This window comes from Balaenoptera ricei, chromosome 9 (assembly GCF_028023285.1).
Source record: "Balaenoptera ricei isolate mBalRic1 chromosome 9, mBalRic1.hap2, whole genome shotgun sequence".
NCBI classification, from domain to species: Eukaryota; Metazoa; Chordata; class Mammalia; order Artiodactyla; family Balaenopteridae; genus Balaenoptera; species Balaenoptera ricei.
Window position 1 is genome coordinate 72,068,841 of NC_082647.1, and position 17,529 is coordinate 72,086,369.

At 36.5% G+C, this 17,529-nt stretch overlaps 1 protein-coding gene across 10 annotated transcripts in view; it reads left to right on the forward strand.

The window, feature by feature from the left end:
• HDAC9 (histone deacetylase 9) overlaps positions 1–17,529 on the forward strand; it is a 998,074-nt gene that overhangs the window by 70,745 nt on the left and 909,800 nt on the right. For all 10 annotated transcript variants that reach the window (XM_059933969.1, XM_059933965.1, XM_059933959.1 and 7 more), the window contains exon 2: positions 1,562–1,681. In XM_059933969.1, the coding sequence (XP_059789952.1) occupies positions 1,657–1,681 (25 nt within the window). In that variant the 5' untranslated portion in view covers positions 1,562–1,656. The remainder of the gene's footprint in view (positions 1–1,561; positions 1,682–17,529) is intronic.

Sequence of the window (17,529 nt, forward strand, 5' to 3'; positions counted from 1 at the left end):
CGAAAAATCTCAAAGTCCACATTCATCAATTTTAGGTAGTCTATAAATTCACATTTCACTCAATTTTAACTTTGATTTTGCTTCATTTCCTTTTAATTGTGAAGCATATGATATCAGTTTTTTTACCTGTAAGGGTAGGGAGGGGAGTAACAAGTATCTATTAGCATGGTTGATGTGAAAATGATATAAAATATGGTAATATGTCTAAAAGTACTTTGTAACTGTAAAGAACTATGCAAATGATGTTATTACTTTAAAATACGATATTGACATCTTTTTATTTAGAAGCCACTGTCAGAATGTCTGTTTGCTGATACAGAAATCAAAGGAATTTTTTACTCTTCATTTTTCATCTTTTTTTGTAGAAATATTGCTTTCTCATCAACCTAGAAATTAAGATTCTTTAAATAATGCTGATAAAATAATCACATCAGTATAATTTTTGAAGGGGATTTATAAAAATATACATTTTATTGTTTCTAAATCTTAATGTATATCCAGCACAAAAGATGTGGTGAGAATTAGCCTGTTAGAACTGATGAGTCAACTGTTTTTAATAACTGGCATACTTCTATTTTGGGACCTTTTGAAGTATTATAGGTATTCTTAGCGATGTTACATAGTTCTTCAAGGGAAATATGTATTTATATCCTGCTTTATACATTTGGGCAAAAATAGTAATAACACTTTCAAAATACTGATGGGAAAACGAGTCACAATAAATATGTTGGATTCTCAAGATAAAGAGATGTACAATTCTCAGAGTTACAGCATACTGTCTTTAAAAATAGTGCAATTGGGATATACTATTTTAGTAAGAAACTCATTAAGTACAACTTTAAAAGCTTCTTTTTCCTCTTCTTTTTTTAAACTTTGACATTCCAGTAAGTTGTGAGGAAAATGTTCTTCCACTTGCTCTTTGCTGAAGTGTCCAGAAAGTCCCTTAAATTCCTTTCAAGAAGTCCATCCTGTAAGTGCCACTCCTAGAAAGAGTATGGTTTTTATTACTGTTGGCTGGAACAAGATTGCAAAAGACTTCAAGAAGAAATGGAAATTGTAATGGGAGTTTTCTGTCACCCTTGTAGTTTATGGTATTTTTGTCCCATTTTTTTAGTGTATTAAGTTTTTTTTTGGCCAAGAAGTCCTTATCTCTAGAAGGAAATCTGTGATATTGATAGTTAAGAATACTATGTAATGAGATTCTTATATCCAGAATTCCAAAAAAATTAAAAATTTCTGTAATAATGATAACAGCAAACAAGTTAATATACAATAGTAAATAGGAAACTAATTATAATTTTGTAAAGTGCTTTTCACAGATTCCTTCTACACCTATTATTTTATTTTGGTGTTCGCAGTATTTTTGTGCTTTAAGCATGACTGGTAAACTTGCTCTTTTATAAATGAAGACTTAAGACTCCTGGGAGGTTGATGTGACTGCCTCAAAGACCCTCCGTCGAGGGGTGGCTGAGCTTAGACTCAAGGCTGGTTCTCTGTGTTTCTTTTCCTGTGTCGCTTGACATAACCTATATAATACACATGCATTTTTCTCTCATTCTAGGCTTCCCCTCTACCAGCTTCTCGTGGACCGACATTGCCAGCTAAAGAAAGGCTGTGAATCCGCATTCCAGCCCATCAGTCCTTCTCCTGATTCCCATGATGAGTTCACCAGTGCAGTCCGGTCAGTCTGGTTGCTTCTTAAACCATTAACAGACTTAACATGAAAGATGTTGTTTTATGTTGCTTCAAACTAAGCAATTTAAGTTGTGAAAGGACTTTTTTTTTTCTGACGAAGATTGGTTAATATAATGAATTTTGAATTTTGTCTTCTATAGCCAATCCTCTATTACGTAAGCTTGCTTTCCATGCAGTTAATTTCATTTGTGTTGTTATCTGAGCAGTGGGCTTTAATTCTTCTGCTGCAAATGTAACATTTGGATTGAATTTTATGAAGTTATAAGTATTTGCTAAATATGATGTAGGCATCTAATTCACACCCAGAGTCTTCTGACTGAATACGTGTCTGTATGTTTTTAAATGGTGTTGTGGGCTTTGGAAGTCAGCCTGTGGATTACTCCCCCTCGATCTCTTTGACACACAGGAAGGATATTTCTCTTCCCCACCCTTCTTTGCTGCCACTCCTGTTTCCTATATACATATTTAATTATATTTAATCTCAGCACCTGCTTCCTCTGAGTCCAGTGTAACGTGTGGCTCATGTAGTGTTGTGATCGGCACAGCTGACACCCATTTCTCCAGGAACAGGGTGTCACTTTTGGAACAAACACAATCCAAGTCTTGAGAATGATGGAATAGCTTCAGATATCACATGTTAAACATGGACAAATTTAAAAAGAATTTTCTGTTTGGGTCATTATGGGAGTATTTATTTCTGTATATTCTTTAAAAAATCTTTCAGCATATTGATATCCTTGAGTTATCCAACTCCTTAGATTGAAGCTAGTGTAATATTTTATTCAGAGTTTATGAAGGGAAGTTTTTTGCCAAGATTTTCATTCTGTGGAGGGCCACACCCAGATCAGTTGCTCTGGAATTCCAGTGTCTCATCAACCTTCCTCACATCCCCAGCAGGCTGCCAGCTTGTGTGTTGAATTTGGATCTGGAAATTATTGGAGAGTAAAACTGTAACTGTTGATTCTAAATGATGTAGTAAAGATATTCCAGAGCCTTTAGTCACAGTCATGATTTATAATCGGCGTTATCATCTGAATAAGAAGATGAAGAGTTACCTAGGCCTCTTATCTCTGAGTCCCTGTAGCCCAGTGGTTCTCAAACTTTAACATCAGAGGGAGGGCTTTTAAATTCAAGCCCCATCCCCACGGTTTTCGATTCGGGTCTTAGGCGCGTCCCAGGAATTGCAGTATTTACAGGTTCCCGTAGGTGATGCTGCTGCCGCCTGGGGACTACACTTTGGGAAGCACTGGTCTAGCCTGCAATACTTGTTCCTCCCTCCACCCTGCCTGCTCTCCACCCCCTCCTTCCCCCACGCCGCCACCCTCACAGGCAGCCTTCTGTGTGACCTGCATTACTCATCGCAATCATGGCACAGTTTTACGATCCTTTCTGTTGAGTTGAACTTAAAATGATATCTGCATTTTTATATCTATGTATTATATTTTAAATATATATTTATTTATATATAAATTTAGTGTTTCAAAATTACATAATTTAAAAGAGACATTGAATTTAGAAATAACCATAGCCAAACATTTTTTTTTCTTGTGGTAAAATGTGTTGGAATCATTAAAGAACATACTAAAAGCAATGGGGACAAATTGGCTACGTACACATGTGGCAGAAAACTTACTCCATTTCTCTAAGTTACGGTCTAGAATTTATATAGGGGGTTGTCTTTAATTCTCAAGATCAGAAACTATACTTCTTATATATTTTTATAAAACTGTCCATGTCCCTTTATTATTCTCTACCCACCTCCCCCATGTCCTCTGTACATTGTTTGTTTACCTCCCACTTTTACTTCGCAGAAGAATGACAGATCAGATTGAATCATGGGAAAATAGACTTTTTGGCAGTGACAACTGTATCCAAATGAAACATTTGAAATGGCGTTTCTACCTGGATATGTAATCTTGCAATGGGCACAAAATGCAGATACCATCCAGGTTAATGAAGGATGAAACTATAGGGGAAATTTTTGATTCCAAATTATAATTAAACTCAATTTATAAAACTTACTGACTTTTAAATAGTGCAAGTGTAGCAATTTCAGTGTCTATATTGTCTCTCTTTAGCATCTTTCTAGCATGTATGGACTTGCACCCATTTTTTTTCTTTCTTTTTTTATTGAAGTATAGTTGATGTACGATATTATATAAGCTACAGGTGTACGATATAGTGATTCAATTTTTTAAAGGTTATACTCCATTTATAGTTGTTGTAAAATATTGACTATGTTCCCCATGTTGTATAATATATGACTGTAGCTTATTTTATATACAGTGGTTTGTATCTATTAATCCCCTACCCCTATATTGCTCCTCTCCCCTTTCCTCTCCCCCCTGGTAAACACTAGTTTATTCTCTATATCTGAGTCTGTTTCTTCTTTGTTATATTCATTAGTTTGTTGTACTTTTTAGATTCTGTATATAAGTGCTATCATACAGTATTTGTCTTTCTCTGTCTACCCGTTTCACTCAGCATAATACCCTCCATGTCCATTCATGTTGTTGCAAATGGCAGAATTTCAGAATGGACCCACTTATTTTTAAGGTGAAACACATAATCCCATTAGAACATTATTGTAAGCGATTAGACTCCCAGTTTAACCCATCAAGGTCTATTTAAAGGTAACCACTTTTCAATGAATGAATATAGAACTATTTTGACAACCTTATTTGGAAAAGAGAATCAGTACAATGTAATGAAAAATATTGAAAACTTTTACATGTTTAAAGAAAAGTGGGCCAAATGGCAGGAAGACAAACAGGTGAGAAATTCTATGGTGATACTTAATGTGGTCTATGGGCACCTTAGATCGTTTCTCCGGTAGGTCTGTATTACATCTAATTTCATTCTAAAAGTAATGTGTTTTTTGGGAGGTCAGTGTAAGGGTGATTCTACTCTTGGTTTTCTCATCTGATGTGTGGAACAGAAGGTGGGAGTGACATTTTTATTGTTGTGGAGGTAACCGCTTAAGAGGTAAAGTATATTGGGCAAAAAAGCTATAGAAACGATGTATATATGTAAGGAACAGATGGTCAGAAGTAACATTTACAGAACTTTGTGAGGTAAAAGAGAAAAGGAAAACAGATGAGTGCATGCACCTGACTTTTGAGAGAGAAGAAACAGGCATGATTAAAGGGGATTTGAGGTTAAATAAGAATCTTATTGTCTGCCCAGCATAGGTTGTTGGCTGTATAGGAAGGGCACGTGAATCCATGCTTTAAGGTGCATATGGAGAAGGAGGGAGTAGTACGAATAATTCAGCTTCTTGTGCTCAAGATGATAGCAACTTGTAGCATTGTTTAAAAACTCAGAGTTCCTATATGTAAATGTAATACATAAGATGGTCAAATACACTGGACTCCCTTTCAAAAAGACAAAGTAAAATAATACCAAATACTTTGATTAATACCACATATACCTGACACTAGCTCACAACAGGTAATATTTGACAATTGAAATCAGCATGCCCTGCCCGCAAAAGTATTGATTTTATAATATGAAAATGTCCTTTCAGGCAGCTATTTTGATGGGGAGGTTCTTGCCAGTCATGATAATCGTTCAGTTAGAAGAAGAGTGGATGGTAAATGAGACAGCCACCAAGTGAAACTCATTTGACTTTAGAGCTATTAAAATGTCCTTGTGTACTTACTTTCTTATAAATACTTCTGGTCTGTTGAGAGCAGCATTATACAGACATCTTAATCAATTATGTTTGGGAAATTCTTATGAATGAACTCGGAGCTGAAGAAAGTCATAGCACAGGTGGGTGGGAGTCCTTTCTGTTTATTCCAAGTACAAACTGTGATCAGAGACCTGAAATGCACTTTGCATATATATAAAGGAAAATGCTGGCCACAAACATTAAAACAGTCTTCTGCTACTATTAGCCTGTATCTTATGGTACCATATATATTCTACTGGTGAGAGATAACCTAATCGTTTGACTTAGAAAAAGTGTTTTTCTCACATCTCCTTTTTTAAAAAAAACTGTCTAAAAAGAGAATTGAATTGGTCTTATGCAATCACCATCCATTTATTTTGCTCTTGTTCCGCAAAGGGCTCTAAGGAGTTATTGTGCACCAGAAAAATAGTCTCACTCCAGTTGTTCCAGAAATTCTTTAATAGTCAGTATTTCAGATAGTGTAAACTCTTATTTTCCCCAGGCATTGACACAATTCTCATAAAAGTTCTCTATCCATATTCAAATACAGTCGATATCAAGTACTAAATGTTACTGTCTTGATCATATGTGCAGTCAAACAATAAGTACTGATTTCTGAATATAGAATTCACTGGTTTTTATTTTAATCTTGCTGCCCCAATAATGTTCTAAGTTAGAGCAGTGGGTATTGCTTTTGGGCACTGAGGAGCCTGAGTGGAGAGAGGACCACATGGATGAGACTGGCAGCTCGCTGCTGCAATTAAGATAGTCATTCATTTAAAACTTAGCATTCATTCTGTGCTAAGCAGTGTGTTACTCTGTGGGGACACAAAGAGTACTAAAAACATGGTTTCTACCCTATGAACAGTACCCTTTAGTGGGAGAGACAGAAGTGTAAATAGTTGTGGTCCATTCAGTGTGTTAAGTATTTTAATAAATATAGGAACAGAAGTTAATTTCTTCTGTATAGCAGTATGGATGCCATTTCTGGTAATTTATTTTTATCAGGATTGCCAAATTTCAGAAGGAAAGACTTAAGGGCTCATCTAATCTAGAGTTTTCCAAACGTGTCAGATAATAAAAATCATCTGATGCTCTTGTTAAAAATACAGATTCTTGGACCACCCTCCCCCCACCCCCGCCAAAAAAAGACTTACACAGTGGACCTGGAGGGGGTATTAGATAACATACTGCATAGCACTCTTCACTGTGACTTGGCAAAGTGCCGAATTGTTCTTTAATCTGTCCAACAAGCACTAGTGTTTCTCATTGAGACTCTAGAAAAACAAATATATCATTAAATTCCATCTTAATATAGGTATTCGTCCTGTGAGCTAAACTATAGCTCAGTCATTTTGCTTTCTGATAAATAAAAATCTAGCAGTGTTGAAAACTAGAGGAGGTAATAATTTGTGGTGAAATTCTAGGGCTTATGTGTATTCTCTGCCAGCAAGCCACCCTGTTTTATGTGGAGATGAACCAAAGAGATTCTTATAGTAGAGTACATTTTTTTCCTCCTCAGAACAAATTTCTACCTATTTTAACCCAGATCAGTTTTTTAGAATGATCCCAAGGTTATAGAAAACATGATTTGAGCCTGGACATTTTTAAGAGTAACTAAATTCGGCTGTATCAGCCTTAGAATGATTCCAGTATGACTTTTACTTTTGATGAATCTAATTTATATAATGTAATTTTGATGAAAATGCACCCAAAGGAATTTTCCAAACATAGAACACAGTGGGCATCATGCCCCCTGGAATTTATAATGTTGTGGCCTTGGGGGCTCCTAGGTGACTTTGGATGGCAGAGTTACTATTAGCTGTATAGCAGAGTCCTATAATATTAGTTTTCAAAGCCCATTGCATATAGGTGGCTAATTTCTCTTTTCTTCATCATTGTGGGAACACTTAAAACAACTACTCCACCCCACTGAGTGAGACGACCTGGCTATTGATACAAACTAAAGGTTTGTGGCAGGATCTTATATTCTATTCCTTTTCTTTTTTCTTTGGCAAATCTTAGGCGAAAATTAGTTGAGTTTTCCCCCTTCATGCCTCTATTTTGCTAAACAGCTGAGTTCTCTTATAGAAATGTAGAGTAGCTTTAACTAATGATCAAAAAGTTCTTTGAGATAAAAAATGTTATGAAAATGCTAAGTAGTATAAACAATTTGAGGGCAAGCATTAATAAAAGCTTCACTGCAAGCATTTTTAAAGAGGACTAATAAAAGCTTCACGGTTCAATTTTCTAGAAGCATATGGGGCCCATAAGGCCTGCCCCTGTTTTTAAAATTTATGAACTCTTTAATGATTCACCACTTTTGCTCTAGTGCATTACCCACTGTGGTCCCATTTAGTTACTAAGTAGGAAACTAAAACCAGGACAAAGCTACAAACAGATATCACAGTGTCCAAGTTGGTATTTTTTCTTCAATTTGTTCACAATGTGTTACCATAAAAAATGAATGGTAAATGAAATAGAGTCGTAAGGCAAATCAAGTAGGTTATGGCTTCCCCAGATGAGTGTGGTCAGCTGTATTTTTTTAATGAAATATAGGTCAAATCTTATTACAATAAGCTCTGTGTAATTAAAATATTTTCAGGCTCCCAGACAATTATCTATTTCAAGTAGTGTTCAAGAAAAATATTCTAAGATAATGAAATAAATTAGCCCCTTGAAGTTTGTTGTAACAGAATTTGATCAGAGAGTACGGTATTAGTGAAGCATATTGAATGTTAATTTATTAAATATTGTTTTAGATTTTTTTGTTGCTGTAACTTCACAGTTAAGTGATTCATTCTTGTGCTATTGCTAAATCTAAACTTCTAAATATGATATTCAATTTTGAAAGATAAACCAGAGAGAGCATTTTATTCATTGTCTAATTCCTGAGAGACAGTACTTTAAAAATGAGGCACAAATCTTTCCCCAAAATGTTCAGCTTAAATTTACTTTGCATATTTATTTGTTTTCCACTTTGATTTTCACAATTTATTTTTGTGGGTAATTCAGTTTATATATTTCTTATTGTGTTCATTATTGTAGCACTAGTTCAAACAGAAAAGAAGGTTATTTCTTGTTCATATAAAGACTAAACAGGTTTTCCTGAATGGTAGTTTGTTCTTTTTCTAGTGGCTATTCAGAGCCCAAGACAGATTCTAATTTGTGACTATACTTCTTCAGCTCATGGATTCCAAGGTTAATGTGTGTCTCTACATCAAGCTGATGGAAGAGAAATGGAAGAAGTGGATTGTGTATGAAAAGTTTCCATAGGCACGTTGCTTCTGTTCACATTTCATTGGGTAGAATTTAGTCACATGCCCACAGCTAATTACAAAGGAGGCTGGGAAATGTAGTCCAGCAGGAGTCCAGGAAGTGGATGAAACAAGTTTTGTGAACAGCTGGCTAGTCCCTACCACATTTGTCTTAAACATTTACCTGGGAGTACCAATGTGGTATTGCATACAAGAGGTGGAGTACTTCCTATTGTACTCTTTTTTTTTAAAAATTTTTTTAAAGTTTTTTTTGATGTGGACCATTTTTAAAGTCTTTATTGAATTTTTTACAATGTTTCTTCTGTTTTATGTTTTGGTTTTTTGGCCTCGAGGCATGTGGGATCTTAGATCCCTGACTAGGGATCGAACCCGCACCCCCTGCATTGGAAGGCGAAGTCTTAACCACTGACCGCTAGGGATATCCCCTTCCTCATGTACTCTTGATTAAACCAATTATTAAAGAGTTAAGTAAGATTCCTTTAAAGAGATAGAAACACATTAAAGTCAGGACAAATCAGTTTATCTACATTTTCTAAGAGTTACTTAAGGAAGCCTTTCTTTAGAATCATGCTAAGTAGTGAAGCAGTGTAGCTATTAGAAAATTCAAGGTCTTGTTGTTAGTGGGAACTTTGCAGAAAATGGGAATAATATGTATAATGTAGAATATTATGTTTCCTTAACTAGTGTACAAAAGTCATGTGAGTGACAGCTGAAGACTGCAAAAAAAAATATCATGTCAGTTTATCTGAAATTACAGTTGCGTGTATACTGAGGAAGAAGTAATATTCACAATTCTTATGTTTGCTTTTTATTGCATATTGGAGTCACAGTTTTAAACAACTTCATAGTTTAAATATTATGATGAAAATCTAGGCCAGATAAGCAGTGGTTGATAGATACTTGTTTTACATTGATTTTTTTCATGAATGCAGTTATAAAACAATGCTAGGCTTTTTGAAGATCCATAAGCAAAATTTGATACTTCTGCAAAATACACATGGACAGCCTTTTGTTTATAGCATCTGTCATCGTTTGAGAATGTCAATATATAAGCAGTCTTCTCTTATGACTTATTGCCTCTAGTTTGTTGTAGGGTTAGAAAGTGAAGAACTATGCAAAATAAAATTGTTTAGTAAGATAAGTTCTATAAGTTCTGGGGAAATGTACAAAGGTCTCTTTTATGAGCAAAATACATATGTTTGGTTTTTTCTTACATGTTGTAATTACACTTTTTAAAAAATGTTCAAAGAGCTTGTTGTTATGAGGCTGCTTACTTTATTTATTTATTTTTATTTTTATTTTGGCCACGCCAGGCAGCATGTGGGACTTCCCCAACTAGGGATGGAACCTGTGCCCACTGCAGTGGGAGCGTGGAGTTTTAACCACTGGACCGCCAGGGAAGTCCCTGTAATTACACTTTAACTGTCTCCCTAACCCTTTTATTTTCTTGGTTCTTTCTAGCTTGCTATATAGAACAAGAAAATTCTGAGTTTTTAATAGGTGAGGCATTGTTACGGGTTTGATTTTGTCACGCTTATCCTTGCAGATTACAGTCAATCCATTTTATCAATGCATGTTCCATGTGTTGATTTGTGTTTCTTCAGAGGTACTTTAATATGCAAAATGAAAGACTCATGACTAAATTATTGGTGAGTTTTTCTTTAAAATCTTGTATTGATTAATGGGAAATAGAAAAGCTCTGAGGTTGTCTGTGAAATGGTTTGAAGTCTTTTTCATGATAACTTTCTGGCATTTGATTATATAAGGCTCTTTCCTTTTATGATAGATGGTTGCTTGTCAAGCAGCACTGAATAATTAACCTTTTCTTCCAGACTTTTAACTTCCAAGAGAACTTTCTCTTCATTGTTGATATTATAACTCCACTGGCAACTGGCCGAGCTGGGGAATTTCCTCTGGAGTTAGAATTTGCCCTAATAATTTTGCCCTCCTTGGAATTCTGTGAGTCCTGAGAGAGGGCAGATAATCATAGCTGCACATATGTGGGCAGTCATCTTTTATCTTTCACTCTCAGAGGAAATTGTTCTTCAGAAAGAAATGCTGAAATGACGTATGAACAAATCATTAATAAGAAAAACTAGTTATGAGGTTTGGACTCTCTGAGGTTGTAAGCATGTTTAATAAAAGCTGGTGACACCTTCTGGGTCTATTGTTACTGGAAAGGCTGCTTAATTACCTTACTTATGTTTTTCTGATCTTGAGATTTTGAGTGCTCTCCGGAGATCTAAGACTGCTGTACAAATGGACAAAGCCAAAACTTTATCTTGAACCTCTCTTTTAAAAATCTCTATCTGATAGGAAAAAATATTTGAAGTCATTATAGTTAGTTGTTTGGCTTGTCACTGGGACCCCAGATGTCTGCCCAATGTGTTCATGGATGTGGACGTTTTGGAAATATCACTATCATTTAGGGCATACTGTTGTAATAAATTATTAACCCAGTGATAGTGAAGTAATTCTTCCTGAAGTCCTTTCTCCCCTCATTATATGTTGTATGAAATAAGTATTATAATTAGAGATATTTTAAAAACTGCTTTAAGAAAATAAGAGCGTATGGCTATGAAAATTATTTTTGCATTGTTTTTATAGTATTTTTGGTTATATCTGTATCTTTATGCCTATAATATGGTGCTTGATTTTTTTAATGGAGAATTGAATGTATCTTATTTTGGCTTTATGTTTAAAGTGAAACAATAAACAGTAAAACAGATTTTAAAGGTAAAAGCATTTCAGTGAAAGGACCTAGAAATTAGTAGAAAAAGTCAGGAAGCCAATTATAGAAAGAGGAAAAAGAATATATACCATAACTTGTGTTAGGTAATGTGTCCTCTTGAATTTCTGAATTTCAATAAAACATGTCAAAGTAGAGTTCATTTTGCCTTCTGTTGGGAGAATTGATAATCCGCTTACCCATCTGCCTTCCTACCTTTCTGAGTTTTCTTTCTTTATTTTGCTTTTATGCTGCGTAACTCTAAAAAGGATTTGGGATCTATATAATAAATTAAAAAAATAAAATACATGAAAAGGAAAGGAAATAAAGGAAGGAAAATCGGATAAAGTAAATACCTTTAGTACATATACTCAGATTCTGTAAAGTTGCTAGAAAAGGAATGTATTTAGCTCTGAACTTCCTGGTAGTAAGTCTGTTTTCTACTATGAGATTACTCTTCCTTCAGCCTAAATCTGATCAAGTCACTGCCCTCTTTAAGAAATGTCAGTGGCTGTCCATAACCTCTGCCTGAGGTACACCGGTACCCTTTCCAGATTTATCTTCCTTTTTCTCCTCAGTGAACCCTGAACTCTGTTCTGATCACCACATGGAGCTGCGTGCCTTTCCCCAGGTCTTGCTTTCCTGCTTGCAGACCTTTAAATGCACCTTTCTCATTGCTGGGAGTGCCTTTCCCCCAAACCCTCCACCTCTCCAGATCTTGGGAAATGTCTTTATTTATCCTTCAAGACATGACTCCAATTCCATTCTTCTGTGAAGCCTTCCTGGGTGACCCTTGGCTCCTCTGACATCTGCTACCTCTGTTAATTATGGAACTTATCTCCTGATGCTGGGGGTTGTCTTAGTAATAGCTCAGTAGCAAACTAAGCTTTTGAGAACAAGGCATATCTTCTCGATACTTTTTCTTTTGGCATAAAATAAAGCAGTTGGCTGTTTTACTCCTGGTTGCTTGCTTAGTTAACCAGTACAATGCCAAGCATGTAAACGGAGCCAAATAAGTGAAGAACGAAGGGCTTTCGGAGGCCTATGGTAGTGGTGCTATATCTGAGGGTGGGGAAGCTGTTGAAATACCTGAGCAAAACCAATCTGCTCGATCTCTGGAAAATCATATCCCTTCCCTTTCTTTCTTCTTACGTGTTCATTTGTTGACTTTCTGTTCTTTTCACTTCTGAATGACGGTTTTGAGATGTTCTTTTGCCTCTGTTTAGTTCTACCCATTGAAATGTTTTTTTCTCTTTCTAGGGTAGCTTGTCTGTCCCTTGAACAATAAACATTGCAATAGGGTGCTTATTGTTCGCAAGACTTGCAGCCGCACGCTCAGTTCCCTAAATGCGGAAAAGTCTCTAAATTTGGAACGGCTTTAGCTGGCACAGTGGTAGAAGCAGACCTACACCCTTTTTTCCTTTTAGTACCTTGGAGCTCTCCCTGTTGCAACACTTGTGAGCTACCTCCCTCCCTATAAAAAATACACACTATAGTTAAGAACAGAAAAAAAGAGTTAAAAGGATTTTGAGTTGTGATTAAGCAGGAAATTGTTTTAAGTTCGTTTAGAATTCATTGGTCCAACATCCTTTAAACTTTTAAAAATTGATGCAGTTTTTGCATACTGTATTATTAACAGTAACTTTTTACATACTTGGTGTTTGAGGACTTTAAGTACAATATGTATAAGGGAAAACAGCTGGTTTAACAACTTACGACTTTTCAATCTATATGTTTTCAATTCCTCTTATTTAAGATGATGAACTTATAAGCACATTAATATAATAGGTGAAGTCTTCATAGAGATTAAATTAGGATCTTAAACTTTGTGTCTCCATTAAAGGTATGTTTTTGGCTTGACAGTATTGCAGTATGATACTTGATGGACAGAGTGATCTCTTACTTTGGCCTATATGTAGTCATACAGCGTTCCTTTCATATCTGCAAGGATGTTCATTTTCTAAAGATCATGAAAAGAACAGATGTGGAACAGGCAAGCAGTGCATGTCTTTCACTCACAGCTCTCTGAGGAACGTCTTTGGGTAGGTTTTTGTTTGTCACACACGTAACAAGTATGTCTTTACCCTGAATGATGCAATGGTCCAGCCTCCTATGGGGTAGCATCCACCGACAATAATGCCATAACCCATTAGTTGATAGCAAACTCCCTGAATCCATAGAGATTTGCTCCAGTCTAAATGAGTGACTAATTTTTAAACTACAAGGTGAACCTGAGGTCCTTAGGGAATAGGGACATGTGAAGTTGGATTGTTTATTTTGCTTGTTATAACTGTAGGATCATTAAGGAAATGTTTACATCCTGTTGTGGTTATATGTTCTTAACCAATATATGAGGCGAAAAGGTTTGATCTTTTTGCTTCTGCTTCCCTTATATTCCTTAGCATTCTCTACCCCACCCCCCAACTCCTATGAAAAAAAGAGTTAACACTCATCAGGTCTAAATAAACCCATATCTCTTGCTTTGAATACTTTGTTACCTTGTCTATTAATGAGAAATTATACAAATGCATATTTGAAGTTATTAGTAAAAGCCGAGGGACTTAAACATAAGCTCTGGAAACAAGTGTTACCTGTCACCTATCTGTTATTCATTAAATCTCCCTTTGTCCCAGTTTCCTTATTTGGAAAATATGTCATGACTTTGCTATATTGGTACATGAAAGGTATAATTGTAAAAAACATAGTAAAAGATCTAGTGTTCTTTTAGAATTATTATACATAAATTTGTAATTTTTTCTCAACTGGAACTTGAACTATCCTTTTGTGAATGTCTCTGTAAACTCTGATGTATATAGGTCTTTCCACACTGATGACAAAGACCATCATTTCCAGGTTCTATCACAGTTTCCAGCTTTGTCTCTGTTGCAAGTTTGCTCACTTTTGAGCAAATAAAATTATGCCTTTCCTCTTTCTTATTATATGCCAGCTCCCTGCTCTGTCCCGCCCCAAATAGTGAATGACTTTGTTGCCTTGCTTCACCTTTCTGCTGTGTTTTTATACCATTTGCCATGCCAGCATTTCCTGTGAGTTCCCCTCCCACCCCCACCCTCACATCCTAGCGACACTTACTGTTGTATATAGATTACATGTAGTTTAATGAAATATTTGCCCTGAAGGTCTTTTTGGACCTGATATTAGCAACACTAACTTGTCATTTTTGTCAAATGATTTTTTTTTTTTGTCAAATCAGATACACTGCTGATAAAATTGGTATGAGGGATTTATCATCTTTACAGTTTCCATTCTGTGGCCATAGATGAGGTTATATTTGGTACTCACATTTAAATCAAAGAGTTAGAGGGGACTCTTTGGGCTTGCAAATATGTCGCAGGCAGCGTAGTAAAATGGAAAGAGTATCTGAAGGAGTCAGGAAATCTCTGTTAAAAACCCAGTTCTGCCCTAACTTGGGGCTTTGGAAAAGTTACTTTACCTCTCTGGATATAAGTTTTCCATCTTGTGTTAGTTCCCTGTGGCTGCCGTAATTACCACAAACCTGATGGCTTACAACAAGAGAAATTTATTCTCTTACAGTTCTGGAGGCCAGAAGTCCAAAGTCAGTTCACTGGGCTGAAATCAAGGTGTCAGCAGAGTGGCCCTCCCTCCAGAGGCTCTAGGGAAGAATCTGTTCCTTGCCTCTTCCAGCTTCTCGTGGCTGCCAGCGTCCCTTAGTTGGTGGTTGCATCACTCCGTTCTCTGCCTCTGAGGTCACATTGCTGTCTCCTCTTTTGTGTGTATCAAATCTCCCTTTGCCTCCTTATTATAAGGATGCATATGATTAATCTCTTCATCTTAAAATCTTTAATCATATCTGCGATTCCTTTTTTGCCAGTTGAGGTAACATTCACAGGTTCCACGGATAAGGATGTAGATATCTTTTGGAGGGTCATTATTCAGTATACCAAACAACTGAAATAGTTTCTGAAGTCCTGCTGGCTTGTAATTTCTATTCATGCATTTGCTCATTCATTCACCCATTCACTAAGCTTTTATTTCATGCCCACTATACGCCAGACACTGTGCTGGATATGAGGAGAAACATGCTGACCATGCCTTTAAGAAGTTCATTATGTTGTCAATGAGATGTACCATACAGAATAAATACAGAGATAAAGGTAAAAGAGACAACTTGATCCAGACAGTAAGATTAATTCTGTGTATGTCTCCTTTTGCATAATTCTAGAGCATAAGCGACCATCATGCTTCAGTGCTCGCAAATTATTTCAGTAAGTCTAGAGGTTATGTGCAGCCTGTGGACCAGAAAGTGTTTTGCAGTGTGGAAAGCATGTATCAGCTTAAATTCAATTCAGAAAAATGTGTTGAGCATACACCTTGCCCCGCAAAGAATATATAATCTTATACAGTTCTTATCAACTCAACATCAGCAGTAGAGTTTTAAAAAATAACCATGCCTGGGCTTCCCTGGTGGCGCAGTGGTTGAGAATCTGCCTGCCAGTGCAGGGGACACAGGTTCGAGCCCTGCTCTGGGAAGATCCCACATGCCGCGGAGCAACTAGGCCCGTGAGCCACAACTGCTGAGCCTGCGCGTCTGGAGCCTGTGCTCCTAAACAAGAGAGGCCGCGACAGTGAGAGGCCCACGCACCGCGATGAAGAGTGGCCCCCGCTCGCCACAACTAGAGAAAGCCCTTGCACAGAAACGAAGACCCAACACAGCCAAAAAAAAAAATAACCATACCTGCTTCTTCACCCCACATTGTGCTTGGTTCTGGGTGGAGCCCAGAGGGTTTTTTTTAGGCTCTTCAGGAGGTTCTTATATGCTGTTAAGATTCTCTGATGGAATAGAAGCCACCTGTAACTAGGAAAACAAATACACAGGTACTGATAAAAATGCAAGACAAAATGCCCTTTGTTCCATTAGGATATATAGAAACAAAATAATTTGGATACTCAGAGGAGTATGAGAGCATACTTGGCTCAAGGGAAATTTGGAGAAGGAAGTGTTTGAAATGTCCTTGATGGATGGGTAAGATTTCAAAAGGCATTAGGGAAAGGTAGTGGGAAGAGAATCCACAGAGGTGTGGAGGTGGGGAAAGGAGGTGGGTCATGGCTGGAGGCAGGGGCCAGGGTCCAAAATCTAGGTACCAATTCTCCTTTTGCTCACACTTTCTGGCCCAGAACCCAGAGGTGCCTGAGAAATCTAAATTTAAAACTGTTCTTCTAGGTCATTTCTAAGGTATATTTTTTCAAGGTGGGAGGGTAGAACGTATTTTATGTAACAGCTGATAGGTTGATTTATACTTTTTAAACTTTTAGAAACATGATAGTTGGACCTCTGTGTACTCTTGCTGTAGGTCCTGTAAATATCGGGAGCAGGTGTCAGTGAGAGAAATAAAAATGGAAGTGTAAGTTTTCTTTTAAAAGGTTTCAAAAGAGGAATATTCAGGATATGGTGACTGATTAGAAGACAGAAAAACACAGTAGGAAGTAACATAGGTAATTCTGAAGTTCAAGAATGAGGCTAGAATTAGTGGGAGTGAGAGATATTGATAGAAAAGATAGCTAACATTTGCTGAGTTCTTTCCATAAGCTGGGGTCTTAACCACTGCATTTTCTTTATCTCATGGAATTCTTTTCATAACTCTTGAGGTCAGTATTATTCTTATTTCCATTTTACAGATGGGGAAATTGAGATTTGAGAGGTTAAGTATCTTGCTCTATCAAGGTCTCACAGTAAATAGAGTGGAACATCTAGGACTCCGATCTAGGTACCTGAAATCTAGAGTGTGTATTGTTAACAATACAAACTAGTTATCATGAGGCTGGCTTGAGGGTAAAGTTGATGAAGAGAAGTTGGACCAAAAGGAGTTTAAAAGTCATCTGAAGAGAGGTTGCATTTGAAAACATGGCTAGCTTCAAATTAGTGAGCATCACCTTATCAATTAAAACAGGGAAGAAAGAGAAGAGCAGAGGGCCAAGGAACAAGCCTCACTGAAACTTTTATCTCTCTTTAAGGCTGCCAGTCATTTAACACGATTCATTAAAAAAAAAAGTCCCTGAATATTTAAAGAGACGAATGTACCAATCTTTCAATGCTGAGTTTTTTTCTATTATATGTAAGATTCCCCTTAATAACTTCAATTGCTTGAAGGAGAGAAATCAAAATATTTTCTTAACTT